This window comes from Micropterus salmoides, unplaced genomic scaffold (assembly GCF_014851395.1).
Source record: "Micropterus salmoides isolate LMB-PRFRI ecotype aquatic unplaced genomic scaffold, ASM1485139v1 Ms_hic_scaffold_7, whole genome shotgun sequence".
NCBI lineage: Eukaryota > Metazoa > Chordata > Actinopteri > Centrarchiformes > Centrarchidae > Micropterus > Micropterus salmoides.
The window spans coordinates 17,279,336-17,297,611 of NW_024044459.1; the positions used below are offsets into that span (position 1 = coordinate 17,279,336).

Genomic DNA, 18,276 nt, shown 5'->3' on the forward strand with positions numbered 1-18,276 from the left:
CTCATTCATTCTTCCTTCCTTTTGCTTCCTTTCTGCCTGTTAAATTTCAAATTCTAGTGGTGTTAATGGGGGACATGGAGCTTATGAACTTTGTTGATGAGGGGGCATTTGCAAGAAACAAAGTGTAAGTGGTAAGAATAGGGAAACACTATTCAGCCCTAGTCTGTGCTGTGGCCCGCTGCTGGCCCCTCTGAATGGGCCAAATGTGGAGCCCGTGCAGTGCTGGCTGAACCCGCCAGAGCTCTTGGATTTGTCCCATGTTCTCCTCAGGTGAACTCTAGTCCTGCTTGTTGAGAGGGAGAACATGTTCTTTCCAATAAAAGGACTGTAACTCAAAATTAGGTGTATGTGGTAACTACTTTTGAAACTACACTTGGATATAATGAATGTGAAAAATGGAGGTAAACACTAGCTTGGGTACTGAACAAAATAAACTCAACACTCAAAGCTGTGCAACAGCAGTTTTGGATTTGAGCAAACATCATTTTAACATTAGCTTCAGCGGGAGAGAGGGAGAGAGTTATTGATGCTTTAAAACCTTAAAAGGGCAGATTTCAGTATTGCTCTTCTATCCGGGAATCTTACGAGATGCAGTCTTTTTGGTGACTCGTAAGCATTAGTCTGTCTCAGAGGTAATCAGTATGAATCATTACATGTCTTCCTAGACACAGTTAGGAGAATGTAGGTGGCGTAGGTTTGCTTTGATTGACAAATGGCAGTTTTTGTACAAAATGGGCAGGTATCATGCTCTACAATAAAGTAAAGTTCAAACAAAAGCTTAAATTGTGGCCATGGATGCCTTCATTCACCTGTTACAGCAAAGCTTTAGTATTCCGTTGTACAGGAAATTATCCATAGCACTTAAATATATTATAGGTAACCTGTTGTTTTAGGATTTGCCCGGAGCAAGACTGGAATACTGTCATTGAATTACAAAATTAAATTTAAGTTATTGTTCAGAGATATCAGGTCAAAACCTTTTGGAAAGGCTTTAGGGATGGTGCACTTTGTATACTTTTTGTTTGTGTGTGTGTGTGTGTGTGCATGTGAACCATAGCAGCGGGCACTTACTGCCACATCCAGATGGTGCTGGAAACAAACAGGGCTACTCTGTAGGACCCCTCAATAGAACCGTCTAGACTGGTCCCTGACCAGACAGATACAGCCTCCCATCAAATTAGCGTTTGTCAGATTTATGGTAATGGTCCGCAACAGTCTTCCTGTCAGTGACATCAAGATTTACAGCACTGACACCAATCCCTACCCCCCTGCTACACAAATGCATGCATACACATATACACCCTCCTCATCCTGAGCACTCCCTTTATCCCTCTCAGTCCTACAAATGCACCCTCCCCTGCTCCATCCTTCATTTCTTAGCCTCTGCTCATTGCTACTGAACAACTCTTACCCACCACCAGACCTTGTCTATGCAACTAGGAGGAGAAAGTGTGTGTGTGTGTGTGTGTGTGGACGTCAGGGAGGTTAGTAAGAAGGCTGAGGCCATGAAGTCCCACAGTCTCCCTCTCTAAAAGCATCACAACGCCAGTGGGGAAAAAAGAGAACCGCTCGGGGTGGCAAAACCACCCAAGCCCCCTCTGCCTCCCTAACAATGGGTTGTGTCAGGGTTTCCTGTTAATCCTCTGTGATGAAGCTTGAGTGTTTTGGGGTTGAAGGTTTGGGGAGGTTGAGGTGGTGGTGCATAGAAGCTTGAGGGTCGTGTTAAGTTGGTGTGGTTTGGGTGTGACAGATACCGAGTGGTCGAGAGTTTAACGGGTGAGGAACAGAGGAGAAGGAGGGATACATTATTAGTGCGAGTGGAAGACTGACCAGGAGCCCCATGTACGCAGATTAGTGTCGCCTCCTCTTTCATGTCAGCATTTTTGAGGTGGTAACCCGATCCTTGGGCTCTAGAACTAGTGAGCCCAGTGGGAACGGCTCCCTGATAGATATCCCGTCCATTCTCAGCCCAAATGTTTTTCCAAGGCTGCTCCTCTGCCTTTGATCTGGCCTCCTTCTCAACCACGCAGGGTCACAAGCTGCCATGTCAGGCCAGATAGGAGAAGGCCAACACTGGAGCTGCTCATTGAAAAGGGCAAGAGAAAGTGAGAGGGGGAGGCAGGAGGGTCTGTTGTTCAAAAATCTTACACCATAGTCTAGACCTGTATAGGTTGTCACTTTAAAAAGTGGACTTTACGCTCCAGTTGGTCACATCTAGTACTGCAACTATCGATTATTTTCATAGTCAATTAATCTGTTGATTGTTTTCTTGATTAATCGATTAGTTGTTTGGTCTGTAAAGTGTGGAAAATGGTGAAAAATTAGTGAAAAAAAATCAGTGTTTCCCAAAGCCAAAGATGACATCCTCAAATGTCTTGTTTTATCCACAACGCAAAAGTATTCAGGCTACTGATATAGAGGAGTAAAGAAACCAGAAAATATTCACGTTTAAGAAGCTGGAATCAGAGAACAGATTTAATCGATTATCAAAATAGTTGGCGATTAATTTAATAGACAACTATGTTGACAACTAATCGTTAGCTCTAATCACCTCAGCGAGTCAGATGAAACTCCACCTTGCAGCTCTGTTTAAAAGTAGCAGGCAGTACTCTTTTGTTTTTTTTATATTTTCTTTCTGTTTTCCTGCTTTTTTTGGATCACTGTGTGTGTGATCACTGTGATGAAACAGATTTTTGTGGTAATGTTCTGGTGTTTTAGGGAGGCTAGATGTCTGAAAATTGTGTTATGTTACATAGTGATTTTGGCTTATTCGGTTCTGTTAATTTAGTTTTAATTTTAGTTTCTTTAGTTAAATCTTTTTTTTTCTTTCTAGAAGATTACAATTATTCAGTTTCAGTAAGTGAGTTTCCTCAATGAATTGCTCCTACTACCTTTTTAGTGCAATAGATGCAGTGTGTTCCGGCAGAAAGCTGGGGGGGGCGCTCTGACCTCACTCTGTGGCTGTGTGTGTGTGTGTGTGTGTGTGTGTGTGTGTGTGTTCGAGCTTGTCTCCTTGTCCAGACACCTTAGCGTCAGGGCAATAGTGTTCGAGCTCTGAAACAAGGGCCAGACAGACAGAAGTGGGATGAATGAATTAAATTGGGTAGTGGGGGTGATAGGAGAGAGGGAGAGAGAGAGAACGAGCGAGCAGATGTTGCTTCAGAATAAGGGGATGATGTGCCTGCAAAACAGTGACAAGCAAATCAGCTTTAAAACAGGGTCTCCCCGTGCACACACACACAGACATGGAGGCATAATGGGTTGTGGGTTGTTTTTTCGACTTAAGTAAGACACAGTCTACTTCACCAGACGGGATGTTGAGCTGGTGCAGACAGGGTCATCTTATTACTGCTGCACGTCTGTCATTTCATTCTAGGAGGTCTCTGATATTGTGTTTTAAGATGTGAAAGTCGAGATATGCATCATTCACTGCAATTAAAACATTCCACACAACTGGATGTGCATTGTCGAGGCGTGGAGTGGGAGTGACGCGAATCCCTCAAATGTTCCAGTGTACTCTTTCAGTACGTGTGTGTGTGTGTGTGTGTGTGTGTGTCTGTGTTTGTACAGGGATCTATTTCTGATGTGGGGGTAATGAATGGCACCTGTTTACTGTCCTTAGTTGGCCATCATTTTTGAAGTGCACTAGATCTTGTATTTCATCACCCTCGGCTACAGTTGAAAGCGTGTCACAGTGCTCACTGACAAATTTGCATTTTGTTTGTTTTATCTTGCAATTGAGGTTTTAAAAAACAGTCAATCATGCTTGTAGTGACAAGCACCGTGCCTCGGGTATCATCTTGCCTACGCCCTCGGAGAGGAAAATGTGCTGCCACGAGACGCAAGTGGTGGCAGCGATGGAGGCTGGAAGGCTGGTGGAGGTGGTGTTATCAAAACTTCAGGAGGACTTGAGCAACAAAATGTCTTATATGTGTTACATAGCGGAACAAAGGGCAGTGGATGGTTTTGGCGAGGTGTGGCAGGGGCCTGAAGCTGTCTGTGGTTGGCGCGGTACAACTAAGCATGGGAAAAGAGCAGTGAGCAGCCTTGTGTGCCTAGCATGTCTCTCTCAGACCTTAACGAGAATGGCATGCAGTGCGCCCCACACACCCCCTTCACTCACTGTACTGAGCCACCCTGTGTCCCACCGTGCACCCCCCATCCAGCTTCAAAGCGGCAAATAACAACAACAACTGAAGGGGGGAGAAGATGAATGAGGATGAATGAATGTGCCCCTTCCATCCCCCCTTTGCCCACACATCCCCTCCACCTCCCCTGCACCCCTCTACCCTTCCTTCCATTCCTGACAAACTGCCTTCCTGCATGCCCTCCACTCCCGCCCTCCGTTTACCCCTGGTTTTGCAGGCCTGTGTTATGACTGTGGCCGGTGTGTATTACACACATATCTGTTAGCGCCGCTCCTCCGTTGGGACGCCCATATAAAGGACTGTCATTTCCAAAGGTCAGGAGTGAGCCCTGCACACAAGTGTTGTCCCGACACTTGGTCTGGAAAAATAAAAACGCCCTGCTTGCCTGTCTGTGTGCTGTGTCTGTCTGTCTTTCTGTCTGTCTACGATGGCTGTGACTCCCAGAGGCAAGTGTCTCGGATATCCTTTCCCTTTTCTCCTCCTCCTCTCTTCTTTCCTTTTCTAGGTCCACTGTTGTTGGGAAATCAAGAGTCCCAGCTTGTGTAAATTGACAACCAAGGAGGAAGTCATGGTTTGCTTTCTATTGGAAATGCCTGGCGGTACATGTGATACCACAGCTTTACAGACGTTATTATACTCATTAGCACCATCGCTGGGCCGAGTGCAAACAGTTCAAGCATATCAGTTGATGTGTAACCTAATTTTCAAGAGGAAGTGTACCACGCCACAAGCGTCTTGAGCAAGGACACGACCTACTGCGTTTGTTTTTGTTGTAAGTGCACATGGTTTGCGTGTCTGAGGCTTATGCTGAACAAAGTGTATTTAAGAATGAGGCTGGCTATGGGAAGTCTACACCTTGGCAACATATTTCCTTTAACCATAGTGTCCAGGTTACCAACAAAGTGAAAAATGTAGGCAACCTTTATGCCCAATTGAGGTGACTCAATTAATGTGTATGGCGTATGTGCCTGCCTTGCTGTTGGGAGTTTTCGGTTGGCAGTAATGATGCTAATGAGAGAGGTCAGTCATTGATGATCACTAATAAACCATGTTCTCGATATTTCAATATATCTTTTCCATCAAAGTACCTTTCCAGGTCAACATTTTCCCCATACCTTCTGACATACCACACACACTGTGTTATGTCTGCTTGCTCCAGCACTCACAACTATTTCATAATGTTTTTCTATGGCTGCGCCATTAGAAATGGAAACGTCTGTCTTCATCATTATTAATATAATTCTATGATTCAGCCTGACATATTTGGTATTTTTGGAAACAAATTTGTAATAACGCACCCCTTCTTACTGCAACATTTTACTGTTGAATGTTCTCATCTACCACAGCAGTTGTGTATAAGTGTGGAATAAAGTTTGGATAATGTTAGCCAAACATCTGGATAGACACAATACTATGTAATGATCCCCAAAGACTGCTAACCTTTTCTGGGCAAGACATTGAATTAATTATGTGGTTAAACCAATTATGTGAGTATTCCAGCAACAACATTAGTTGATGCTGCACACCTGTTTAGATGTTAACACTGTGCAAAAAAACAGTACTTGTTCTATTACTTACTGGCATTTTTTATATATGTTCCTAAGCAGAAAATAAAAATGCACCTACACGCAACATATCATTCTTGCAGCTTCAAAATATCTAGTATTTGTTGTCACAACTGAAGCAAGGAGAAAACCACTCCATAGAAACTGTGAGCTTGTTGGGGTACCTCAACTTGGAACATGATGTCATGCCACTGCCCATTTTCCTGTCCTGTGGTGTCTCAACGGTAGCCAGAGAGTACGAGAGTGAAACACGAACTGGTCTGCTGCAGTGGTAGCGGCTTCCCTCTTACTCACATTTATTACCTCTAAAAATACAAAGTGGTTTTCTAAAAAGAGCCTGGCTCCTGTTCTGTCTGACTACGTCAGGTGAATTTGCAACACGATGGGTTATGACTCATTGACAAAACAGTTTTCCTCAAAATTTTTCAACTTCAACTGAACCTGTCAGTTCATGGTTACTTGAAGTCTGAAGGCTCCAGGTTGGGGTGTGTACTCTGCATGTGTTGTGACTTTGAACATTGTTTGAAGGAAAACATTGGAGAAAAGGGAACTTTGGTTAATTATTTTCCTTTCATGCCATTGATATCCTTTTAAACTTTTAATATTTGCTCTCCCTCTCGTCATTTACTTGAGGCTAAATTCTAATAAGCTCAGCGTCTCATGGTGGTGCCCTGACCCATCCTTACACAATGACTGGCAGACCAGCAGCAGTATGCTTGAGCTCTGGGCCACTGCCAGGAGGCCCAGTTATGTCACCCATTAACTGTCTTGACATCAGATTGGACCCCCCCCCCCTCTGTCATGCATCTTATAAGGAGACATTCATCTGAAAAAATGCAGCCTCGCTATGTCTTAAGTGATATTTATTTGTCCGTGTCTCATTTACATAAAGCCTAGCTAATCAGCTTTCACAACAACAGTGAGGTAATGTCTCGGCAGGTCTTTCAGGGAAGTACAATTAAAACATGTCCAATCCTATAAGAGGCAGCCAATCAATAGAGTCTAGGAATGGCAGACTTTTTATGGAGAGTGTATTGGCAAGGAGATGCAAGTTTTTTTTTTTTTCTTTTAGATTGCCCTGTTTTTAATGCACATGGCCTTGTAGTAGTTTTAATAGTAGCCTAAATAAACAAGGAGGTAAAGCTGACAGGCCTCCATAGGCACATGTTTTGCTATGCGACTGTACTTGTGTGTGTATATATAAAGTGAGAATATTTTTATAACTCACGTCACTTCCGCCCCGTGTGAACGTACTGTTAATCACTTAAACAACATTTAGGGTATGTGTATGTTGAATTCGATTTCCAGTTTTAATCTCAGCTATCTGTCTGGATGCCTCGGAGATTTATGGAGGTAGTCATCATAGGACAGTCTCGTTTGAGCTCTCGGACTCAGTGACACAGCACACTGACTCTCAGATCATCGAGTGTGGGGAGGGGCATGTCTAGAGGTAAGCAAAGGCCTTTGAGCATATTTATTTTTCTCCTGTGAGCCTTTTGACCAAGCTCTCCTCGTCAATCTTGTCCTGTCAAAGGAGGGCCAGAGGGTGGGAGCTTCCGTCTCTGTCTCTCTCACTGGGGCCACTGTGTACATAGGGACCCCAGGGTCGGGCATTAGATGCCCCCTTTGGTAACTGAGAAATCTACACTGTACGTGGAAGGAGAGGTGGTGGGAGTTGTCCTGTCTGTCTGCTCCCACATAACCAACCTTTTTCTGTTACCTTGTTTGTCATGTACACTTGGTCTAGCAAGACTTTTAAAAGGTGAATAAAGAACACCGCTTAGCAACATCATAGCTACTCCAGTTCTTCCATCTGTCCTTATCCCAATCCTTTGCTTCCTCTGAAAATTAACTGTCAGTTTGGGGGTATTGACAGCTGAAGGGCCGATTTCATATTCTACTACAGAAATCTTTACATGTAGCTTGAGGGAAGGGGGGATAGAATGATCTCATCAAACCAAGCTTTTACATGTGTTCCCCCATCTGACACACGTGTGTTTCTGATCTTACCGTTTTTCTGGAAGAGGAGAATGTTTCCTGTTTGAGGAGACTAGCGGGTTCACCAAGGAGTCGGGGGGGTCGGGTTGCTCCGCCGACGTCTGGTTCTGTTGAAGCAGATTCCCCACATCTCCATCAAACAGCAGCTCTGTTTTGGCACAGCTCTGAAAACTGACCCTGCTTGGTCACTGATGGTGGGGGGAGGGGGGGAATTTGCCAAAAGCTGACTTAAACGTTAATACATAATATTTGTCTATTCTCATTTTTTTATATGTGCTTCTCCTCACTGTGGTATACATTTTTAGAGGTATGGCACACCAGGAGACTGTGCGTAGAGATGCACAGCAGTTCATGGACACTTGCGCTTGTGTTTCCCTTCCTGTCAGAGTCTTTGATTGAACAGAGTAGCAGTCTGTTGGACAGGGTCGTCCCTGAAAAGAGCAGTAAGCAATCTTGTGTTGATGTTCTTCAACTTGAAATGTGATATAGTAGATGGGGGAGAGAGAGAGAGAGAGAGAGAGAGTGTGTGTGTGTGTGTGTGTGTGTGTGTGTGTGTGTGTGTGCACGCGTCTGCCCTGTTTTGTCCAGACTGGTTCCTGTCTTGCTAATAAAAGAGATCTCTCTTTAGTTTTGGATACTGATCTCTCCACACAAGTTTAAAGATCTCATTCACGGTTCACACTGCATTTGCCCCTTAATGTGTCACAGCAGGCCCTCAGTCCCAGGCCGTGATTCATGGAGTGACAGGTCTGCCTCTGGCCGCCTTAAAGGCCCAGTCAGACAGGGTCCACACACACACACACACACACACACACACACACTGCAGACGAAAACATGTTGCGCCAGTGCTTATGCTCTCTAACACTCATATTCCTTTTTCTCATATTTTTCTACTTTCTACTTCTTTTACTCTGCATGACGTGTTTGTATTCAATCTTCAAAGTAAAACATCTTGTGGTTTTAGTATTTGTCACTGCTCTCTTTTTTTTTTGTGTAATACTCTCTGGTAGAACATGGTTAAACATTTAGCTCCTCTTACATCAGCTGATCAATCTGGAAGTGTTTCATGGACCAGATGCAGTTTTTGACATACATACATAGTAGGGTTTCCTGATTTATCATATGAAGAGAGCCTTGCAGAGTTAGAGAGGCACAACAGTGTATTCCAAGAATATTCACTTATAGAGCAGAACTTGATTGATTCCAAATGCAGGATCTTTACCCCCTCACCCCCCCCATCTGTCTCAGGTGCATTTGGTCTGCTTTTCCAGTGCATTCATTGTTATGTTTTGCTGTGCTTTAGTGTTTCAGGGCATTGTGCTGTAAAGGACCCCCTCCACCAAGACCAGAGTATGATGTGGTGTGCATTGGCCTGACAGGCGCTGGAAAGACCAGCCTGCTCTCACGCCTCTGTAGTGAGGGCAGCGACGGCATCATACCTACAACAGGTATGTCCATGTAACATCGGGATCAGTAGGAAAGAGAGCATTTATTCAGAGTAAAAATGTGGGTACTTAAATAGAAGCATGCACCCTCCACAGATGTACACACCTCCCTTCCCTCACATGTGATCTCCAAGCTCCTGAAATGCCTTCATGTTTCAAGAACAACAAGTTGTCCTCTGGATTAAAATCACAGATAGATAATACAATCCAGGTATTACAGCTCTCCATCAGGGGGAAGCATGTCTTCCAAAGTCTCGACGTTCGTGCCAGAAATACTCTGCTGTATCTCACCAGCTTATTTCTTCTAGTCAAGTGGGAGGCTGGTGTTAAGTATGTCCAGAAGAGGAGGCTTTAGAGTTAGTGCATTATTCTCTTGGTAGTCCACACTCTGCTTTCCATATACACAATGCAATCCCTCAAGGACACTGACATTCCTTTTTCCTCTCCTGGAGTTGTCAGCAGTGAGCTTTGAGCTGTTGCAGAAGTCCCATTTTAGATTTAGTCATTTTGCACTTTCACCAGTAGAAGCTAAATATAAAGTATTTCCCAAATGTGCTGCCTGTAACTATTAGTGCATACATCTCTGTGGCAGGGGGTGGTTAAAGGGAGTGAACACCTGTCTGCATCTGCCACTGAGTTCTTCATAGATAAAACATGACAATCTTAGCAGAGAATTATTTTAGTGTACTTCTCTGCAATAAGATTTAGCTGTTCGCTCTTTCTACTTCTGCCAACATCAACAGAAAGAAGATCAGGAAGAACAATGTGGGGGAAGCCTCCTGTGGTTCCCCCCACCTCTCTATGATTTTGCACTGCTGTAATGTACTTAAAAACCACATTCAGCAGTTAATTTAGATGTTTAGAAAATTATAATCAGTTGTCTCTCCCATCTCTCCTCCTCTTTGTGAATGTTTCCAGGAAAGGAATTCCCACCAACACAATTTAGCAACATTAAATATTTTCCTTCAGTGGGTTTTCCCACCGTATGCAACCACAGAAACAAACCTCATAATACATTGCAGCACTGTAGACATTAGTTCTATGCTTCTCTAACTCCGACACAGAGCAAAACACTTTTCTGTTTAGCTTTTGTTTTTTTTCTGTTTTGCTAACCCAGACCACACAAAGTGTTATTATATTTCTTTTTTACAACACAAATATGTTGTCAGTCCTCTTTGTGTTCACCAGCTGGTGGATTGGAAAAGGTACACCAAATATCCTTGGGAAACTAAATGATAAAGTGCATTTTTTTTATTCTGATTTGTTTAGCCATTTTCTCACTATTGAGAGCAATCCAGCCGACATTCCTGAAAGTTGACTCTCATCACTCCTAACATGTGCCGTCCACACACGCACACATACACACACATTTTCTTTTAATGTAAATACAATAATGGATTTTCATTTTTTTTCCTCTCAGGTTTCAGCATCAAAGCAGTGCCATTTCCAAATGCCATCTTGAATGTAAAAGAACTTGGAGGTAAGAAACACATGCCCAGCCTTAGCCTGTAAAGCTTTCAGAATTTAATTTGACAATTTCCTATTTTGTCACATGAAACCCACTGTGTGAATCTGTGAGTGAGTCTGTGTTAGGTGAAATAGCGTGGCCCAGCAATGACATTTTCTTGTGGGCCAACCAAGACTTTAGCAGGATCATTGGCTGCAACTCCACACTTGACTTCAGTGGGTATGTGAATGGGATTTTGAATTGGAAAACTGCATAAAAAACAACAACCACCTTTTTTAAAATCTAGAGTGTAATATTTATTTGCAAGTAACATATCAGGATACATAATAAGTTATAATACGTTTTAGTGGTTTATTAAATTTTTCTTAATGAAATGAAATCCATATTAAGTTTAAACATTTGCCTAATTACACAAATGTGCAGACTTTTCCTGTTTTAAAGCTTTAATGCTTTTTATTTTACATGTTAAATCTTTTTTAGACATCATCTCATGTCTCAACATTAACTGTTTACACAGATAACTGTGTACGCCAAGGATGCAAAAGCATGTTTTTTTACTTCTACTATCGTCACACCTTTCGGTCACAGGCCGAAATCTGTGTACAGACGTCAGACCTGTTAGCGTCTTTTGAAGTAGCAATACAATCTGGACCCTGTTATTCCTGGAAATGAACAGCACTCAAGGAAACCGTTTAATGGCCACAGATGAGGGAGCTTGAGGTGGAGATGCGTAAACAGAACAAATGCAATGGGAGACTTCCAGTCTTTAAAGGGAGCCTTAAGAGAGTGATACATCAGTGCTATCCCTTTTCCTGTAAGCAACTTAGTGACACAAGAAAATTCATTGTTTTGTTGAGAGTTGAAATAATTTATGTTGTTTTCCGCGCACATGACGGGTGCAGTGCATGTTTGAAGGCTCACCCAACCTGGCCTCCTGAAAAGATGAAAAACATACACGCACAGACACTAACACACACACACACACACACACACACACACACACACAAAGAGGCTCCGGGGGACCACCAACGAGGGTGCTACCAAATTTGGACAGAGAGCATTAGGGGGTTTTCAAAAGAGTTTTTTTCTGGATTGGTTCACTGCTATTCGGGGGGGGGGGGGGGGGGGGGACATTATTATGGTTGGAAAAAACACTGGTACCACGGATGACACGTTTGATTTAAATAAGTTAGCATCGGCTGCCACCCCAGCAAAGGATGATGAAATCTGTTGTCTTTTTCTCTTTGTCCCCCTGTGTGGACCCTTACTCCGCTGCTCCTTTTCTTGTAAATGCATAGAGAAGAGGAATTTTAGTGATTAATGGTGCTGTTCCGTTATGGATGTGTTGGGGAGGGTAAAACCAGGCACATGATGTTTTGACTCTTCTGCTGACTACTTTTTATTTGGAGCACGGTATCAGATTTAGGTTTCTGTCTGTATGTTGCCACACAACCTTTCTGTTTGGCTGGAATGGAGGCTCACTCTTCTAGTTCCAAATGTATATGACATAAATGTGGAGTCTGGAGAGTTGGTGCTCTTGCATAATGTTCCACTGATCAGTTTTCATAATGACCTTTTCAGATCTTTTTCTGATTAAAGAACCCCTTTCCCCACTTTTTGTAACTTACTCAACACAACCCATTTCTGTCAGTATTCTTTTCTTCTCCCCTTTCCCCATGGCTTTAAAACAAGCAAACATGCCTGGTTTAGTTTTGTTATTTTGCACTACATCAATGATGCAGAAAAATGATACAAGATGTGACGCACAGACATCAGTATTCCTGACCCCAAAAAACTTGTTTTACACAATACCTCTGTGGCTTGTTCTCTTCACTCAGCCTTGACTAAGGCAAGGGCAAGAAGCGCTTATTGAGAAGCGTGAAGAAGTGAAGCACTTCCCATGTATTTCCTTCCTCTCCCACTGGAAAGCCCATTGATTGTCGATGAGGTATTTTCCCTTTACATTAAGAAATATAAAGCAAGTCTTGTACATGCAGGTGACTTTAAGTGCCTGGAGATCGGAAAGAACGTTTAAGGCATAAATTCTGATGCGTTAACTATTTGTCGGTATTTGATCCTTTTGCTAGAGCAAGTAGAGCAGTTAAAATGCATGAAATTCTTCCTCATAAAAGCCCCAAGCCTTCACGCTTCTTTTTTTTAAATTTGCAGTTATTCTATCCTTGCTGTTTGCTTGGCAGTGTAAGCCTGATTATTGCTCAACCCATTTCATCTGGGAGACGGAAGTAGTTTTGAAATGAACAGGAGGGCACATGGGAAACAAGCAAGTGTTAAGGTCAACACCTTTGGCACACAGAGAAATGTTGCATACAGCAAATAGCAGAGTGACCCTGACATGGCACTTGGAGCCAGATCTCCTCTCAAACATTAAAATTTTACAAGCTATGAACCCATGTAAGTGTAGTTGACTGTAACTTGTATTGTTGCTAAGCCTGGTAATGCATTTTTAACTCTCCCTGCCTTGAGTGCACTGGGCCAGATTGTCGTAAGCGCAAGCTGTCCTTTAAACCAGAGGCACAAAGCAGCTTATGTGCAGGCAACCCTGATGTATGACGCTTGTAATGATTCAGACAGGGCTATACATTCTCTGCTGTCTTGTTTTCATTTGTTTTTCATTTGTTTGGCTGGTTTCTGTTTTTGTTTTCTTCCTCTTCCTATTGCCTCCCATCCCTTCTTCTCTTTACCATCGCTTCCAGATTGTGCTAATATTTGTGCTACCTCTCTTTCAATCTTCACTCCTGTCAAGCTCTCCTTGCTTATTGATTTGAACACATTGTCTGGCCTTGATAAAGCACTCTGCCTCACTGTCATTGCCAGGCAGGACTTGTCTGTCTTGTCATTCCTTGTTTACATGCTTGTAAATAAACCTAGTTATTGTCGTCCGTCTACTGTGTCCTGATTTAAAAAAATACAAGGTATGAAAGAAACCCAGTTCCCTTTTATTAGAGTAAAAGATTAAGGAAAACATGGTTAACACAGCTGGATTCTTGGAGAAACCCAAACAGGTTTTGGGCTGAAACGATTTATCGATTAAATTGATAAAAATCGATTAATAAAGTGCTTCGACACAAATTCTTTGCATTGATGCTTCGTTTAATCCATGTAACTATTCAGTGTTTCACGGTGTATTGTATCACAGTGTTTTGCACGGACATTTATTACTGTCGCACATCGCGTTTACGCTGTGAGCACGACAGGATTATAATGTAGCCATTTGCAAAGTGGAAGAAGAGAGAAAATGGCGAGGGACAAATAATAAAGTGTCCAAAGTATGTTATTATTTCATGCTAAAGAAAATAACAACTCTGTGTCACAGTCCGTCCACCGTAAAACGAAACTTATGTCGCCTTGGCAACAGCACGACGGCAGCTGAACAAAAAGGTGTTCTGCCAGCCGACCAGAGACAAGGTAGCAGTAACGGCAACTTTAGCAGTTAACTGAAATCTTGATTGATTGTTGAGTTGAAGTCTAGCCAAAGTAAGCCACAGTCCTCAGCTGAAAATGTGCACACGTGCGTTTGTTGTTCTCCTTTTTGGGCCGTGAGTTGTAACCTCACAGTCATGAGTTAACTGCGTGTCGGGAGCTGCACCTTTTAACTCACCTGCAGCTCTCTGTAGCTCCCACAGTCCCTGCTACCTGCTTGTGCTAATCCATTCTTCACCCATATTCTTTGTCTTTATAACTGTTATCTTTATAATAACAAACAACAACTGTTTCGTGTGCAGGATCGCTCTTTTCCCGTTTCACATTTCACGTGTGTTTTCTTGACAAAACGTGGTTTGGAGACCAGCATTGGGTGACACAGTAGTATAACTTGTATAGCACTGGGGTGATGTGTGTGTTTGTAAAGCGGCTGTCTAGTAGTTGGTCTGATGTTTGCTGTATGACACGGTATGAATTTACGAAAGAGCTGATAAATATCTATCACCTGTAAACGTGCACAGCTGATCCCATTAGGGGCGCGCCGCCAAGCAAAAGTACTTCTTAAACTACGCATCGATGAATCGTTGAAATAATCTATCGAAGCTTCGAATACTAAAATCATCGTTAGCTGCAGCCCTAAACAGGTTTCCTAACTGGGGTTGTACATGTGTACATCATGACAAACATTTCTAACACGCCTTGCTATGAAAGCAGTGTGGCAGGATGAAAGGACAAAATAATTAAATCCAAAGTCCAACTGAAGCTTAAACTGAAATCCACAAAGTCTAAATAAAATGATTTCCACAGCTGAACAACAGACTATTTGTAAAAATCAGACACATGTGCACAAAAAGGCAAACTGTGTGGTCTCTCTCTACAGAGCACTTCCTCTCTCAGAGCAGTCAGTTAAGTGTTCAAGAAGGTGGAAAATCATCTTGTGAGACCAGCACAGCTAGGCAATATCACCTTTGTATTATTTACTTCGTTAGAAGTAATCTGAAAATTGTATTCGCTACCTAGCTGATGCCAGGTATGGGGATTAGGTGGGAAGGGCACCTCTGGGGACACAGGGAGGAATGTATCAAGTGTGTGTATGAGTGTGTGAATGTGTGTGTATATGTCTGGACAGTGACATGACGTCAAGTCTAGACAGGCCATTTCACAGTGTGCTTTCATGCCACCCAATGACAGCTGATGAAGAAGTGGTCCTAATTATCACCAGTCGTTGCTCTTTTGATGTGTGAGTAGTGTGGTAGATATTTCCACACACAGTGTTCTTGTTTAAACAATATTTGTCACCAGGCTTTCAAATACTTTCCTATATTCCAGTATTCTTGAAATAAGACAATTTATAGTAGAAGATGTTTTCTTCAATGTGCCAAAGGTAGGGATGCACCGATCCGATACTGATATCGGATATCGGCCCGATACTGACTCAAATAGCTACATTTGAACTTTTCACTGCAATTCTTGATACATATGTTGAATTCATCATATCATCCATTATGTGTCCACAAGCACACATACACAGTAGGCTATGTAAGAGGGGAAAAAGCAAGATGCAAGAACATCACAGAACCTATACCAGTTGTCTATGACCACCAACAGGCAAAGGAAGTATGTGAGCACACATCCGAACAAAACCACTAAATTGTAGTCATCGTACATCCAATGTGGTTCTTATTACTATCATATAGGACCACAGTGTGTGTTACTTTGCCCAGAAGGGAAGCTCTGACCAAATAAAAATAATTAGTAAATTGTCAGTTGGGTTTAAAGCAGATGCTGGCAGTGGCAGACTGTTCTGATTTTAGAGTTCTGAGGACAGACGTGTAACTGATCTCTATTTGAGGCCGCATTCAAGGTTATCACCCTATTTGATGTTAGGTTTTTTGGTTAATCCTGGGTGAATGGTGCATCGCAGATACTGGGGCACTCCATTAATATCTTGAAAGTGCATTCAAATATATCTATATACATAATTTTATTATATAGGCACAGCAGCTTATATGTGGGTTGGGTAAAGGGGAATATAAATAGAAAGGGTGTTCTGAATTAATCATTATACTTTCAACCAGTCACATTACTTGTCTATAACTATAAACAGATGTGACAGTCACAGTAGCACATGATGAAAATGGCGCATCAAATGGAAAAAAGGGGGCTACAGCAGATATCCAGCCAAATTATTTAGCCTACATACAGCAACTCAGTTTATTTATCTCTAAATACAAAAAGGTGCCACATTTCTGTAAACCAAGATTAGCCAATTATGTGCATAAGTGAGAGGGATTGATGTGTGTTTCAGGCTAGGTCTCACACAGGAACTGTTTACTTAGAAACAGACACTGCTGAGACTGCAGGTTGATGGTGTATCAACAGCTGAAGTGTTTTCCACCTCACTCCCGCCCCTGCTCATTCCTCAATGAAGTAAGCAAACTTTATTACTAGAGGCCTCCCTCTAGTCCCAGCGGTCCCTCGTATCACTGTATTGTAGCTGTTTTGTTCAGAGAAAAAAACACTGTCTGTTTTTTATTAGAGACTTCAAAGAGGGTTGCTTTCAGTATTTCATCTTTCAAGAGTGAAAGAAGAAGTGATTAGCAACATGTTTGTGTCTTTTCAGAGTGGATGATGGGAGGCAGAAATTTACAAGAAACTGTTGTTCCAGTTGTGAAACCCATACCTGCATCGATACCCAACAACAAACCGAACAAGCCTAGACGGTAGCCTAATTTACACCAAATGGAAATATAGAGTAGTAGGGTTCAACTATGTTGACTCATTTTTGAAATATAGACCATCACAAGCTGTTTGAATTTGCGGATGAATTCAGAAACTCCAGCCAGTAAACAGAACTGAAAGAGAATCTGAATTCAATCAGAAGACTGTCTGTTTTTATGTTTTGCTGTGTAATTGCATGCTTATGTTTTACTGGCAGTTTGGTTTATTAACTCATGGTCAGACTTTTGGAAAAAGAAAAAAAGTAACCTGATCAGTGAAACATTATTGCCACTTGTGTCTGTGTAGTAAATGTCTGCTTTTCCCATTCTCTCCTCTTCCTACACTGTTGGGATTAGGACTTCTACAGAATCTGAAAATGTTAATATTCTCTGGATTTACTTTTCGTCCCTGAACTCTTAACCCCTCAACAAAACTGAATTTTACCTGAATTGAGCTAATCAACACCACTTCTGTTCCACTAGCTTCTATGTCATAATGCATTTTTGCAGGGAAAGTGTTGTGCTTTAGTCTTTGTGAGATAAAACACAATACTGTATTTTTAAATGATATTATGAGATAATAAGTTACACTATGTACTACTGTGCTTCCTTCAAAATTTGAGTTTCATAATTTTTGCAAAGACGATTATTATTGATTGTTTTGTCTACAAAAGATCAGAAAATAGTGAAAACATCCTGTTAATATTTTCTAAAGCTCCAGATGACATCTTAAAATAGCTTGTTTTAATTTTGAGAAACAGACCAAGACCCAAAAATGACAATGTACTGTCACATAAGACAAAGGTAAGCACCAAATCCTTACAAGTTAAAAACTGGACCTATGTAATGTTTGTCATTTCTGTTTGATCAGCTAATCGTTTCAGCCCTAAAAACTACAGCAGGGGTTTACTTCAATTACTTAAATCCAAAAATTCTTTATGAAAGTTGACAGTTGGTTTACTTTTCTGACAACACAATACGAAAAGTTTTGTAAGTTAATGTTTTATGGATAGGGAATGTTGGCTGCATCAATAATGATTGGTAGCCTTGTAAGCGTTTCACATAGCAGTAGTAGTTGGCTGTGCATACACAATGAATCATCAAATGGCTACGAAGCATAGGACATCCACATACAGTCATTAAGATTCATGTCACCCAGACCTCAAACTATGCATAAATATTAAACATTCATATATTTCAGCCTGTCTTGGGGGTTAAAAAAGTCTTGCTTGGTTGAGGGTGGGATAGGTGGGCGAGGTATTTTCTTTTGATCAGATTTCTGTCTATTTGATCCCAGAGAGGGTTGCTCTCTGTTATCACAGACTTGCATCACACTTAATTGTTTTCATCACAATGTTACTATTTTCAGAAATGTTGATTAAAATCTTTTCCTATGTAGAGGACATTTACACCTTGAAAAAATGTGGTCACACTAGTAAAGTTTATTGGGATAACCAGTTAACAATCTTGCACAAACACCGGTGGTAAACA

At 41.9% G+C, this 18,276-nt stretch overlaps 1 protein-coding gene across 4 annotated transcripts in view; it reads left to right on the forward strand.

The window, feature by feature from the left end:
* The window catches only part of arl15a (ADP-ribosylation factor-like 15a), a 106,732-nt gene that overhangs the window by 31,328 nt on the left and 57,128 nt on the right, over nt 1-18,276 (forward strand). For all 4 annotated transcript variants that reach the window (XM_038704107.1, XM_038704106.1, XM_038704109.1 and 1 more), the window contains exons 2-3: nt 9,015-9,159; nt 10,577-10,636. In XM_038704107.1, coding sequence (XP_038560035.1) covers nt 9,015-9,159; nt 10,577-10,636 — 205 coding nt within the window. The remainder of the gene's footprint in view (nt 1-9,014; nt 9,160-10,576; nt 10,637-18,276) is intronic.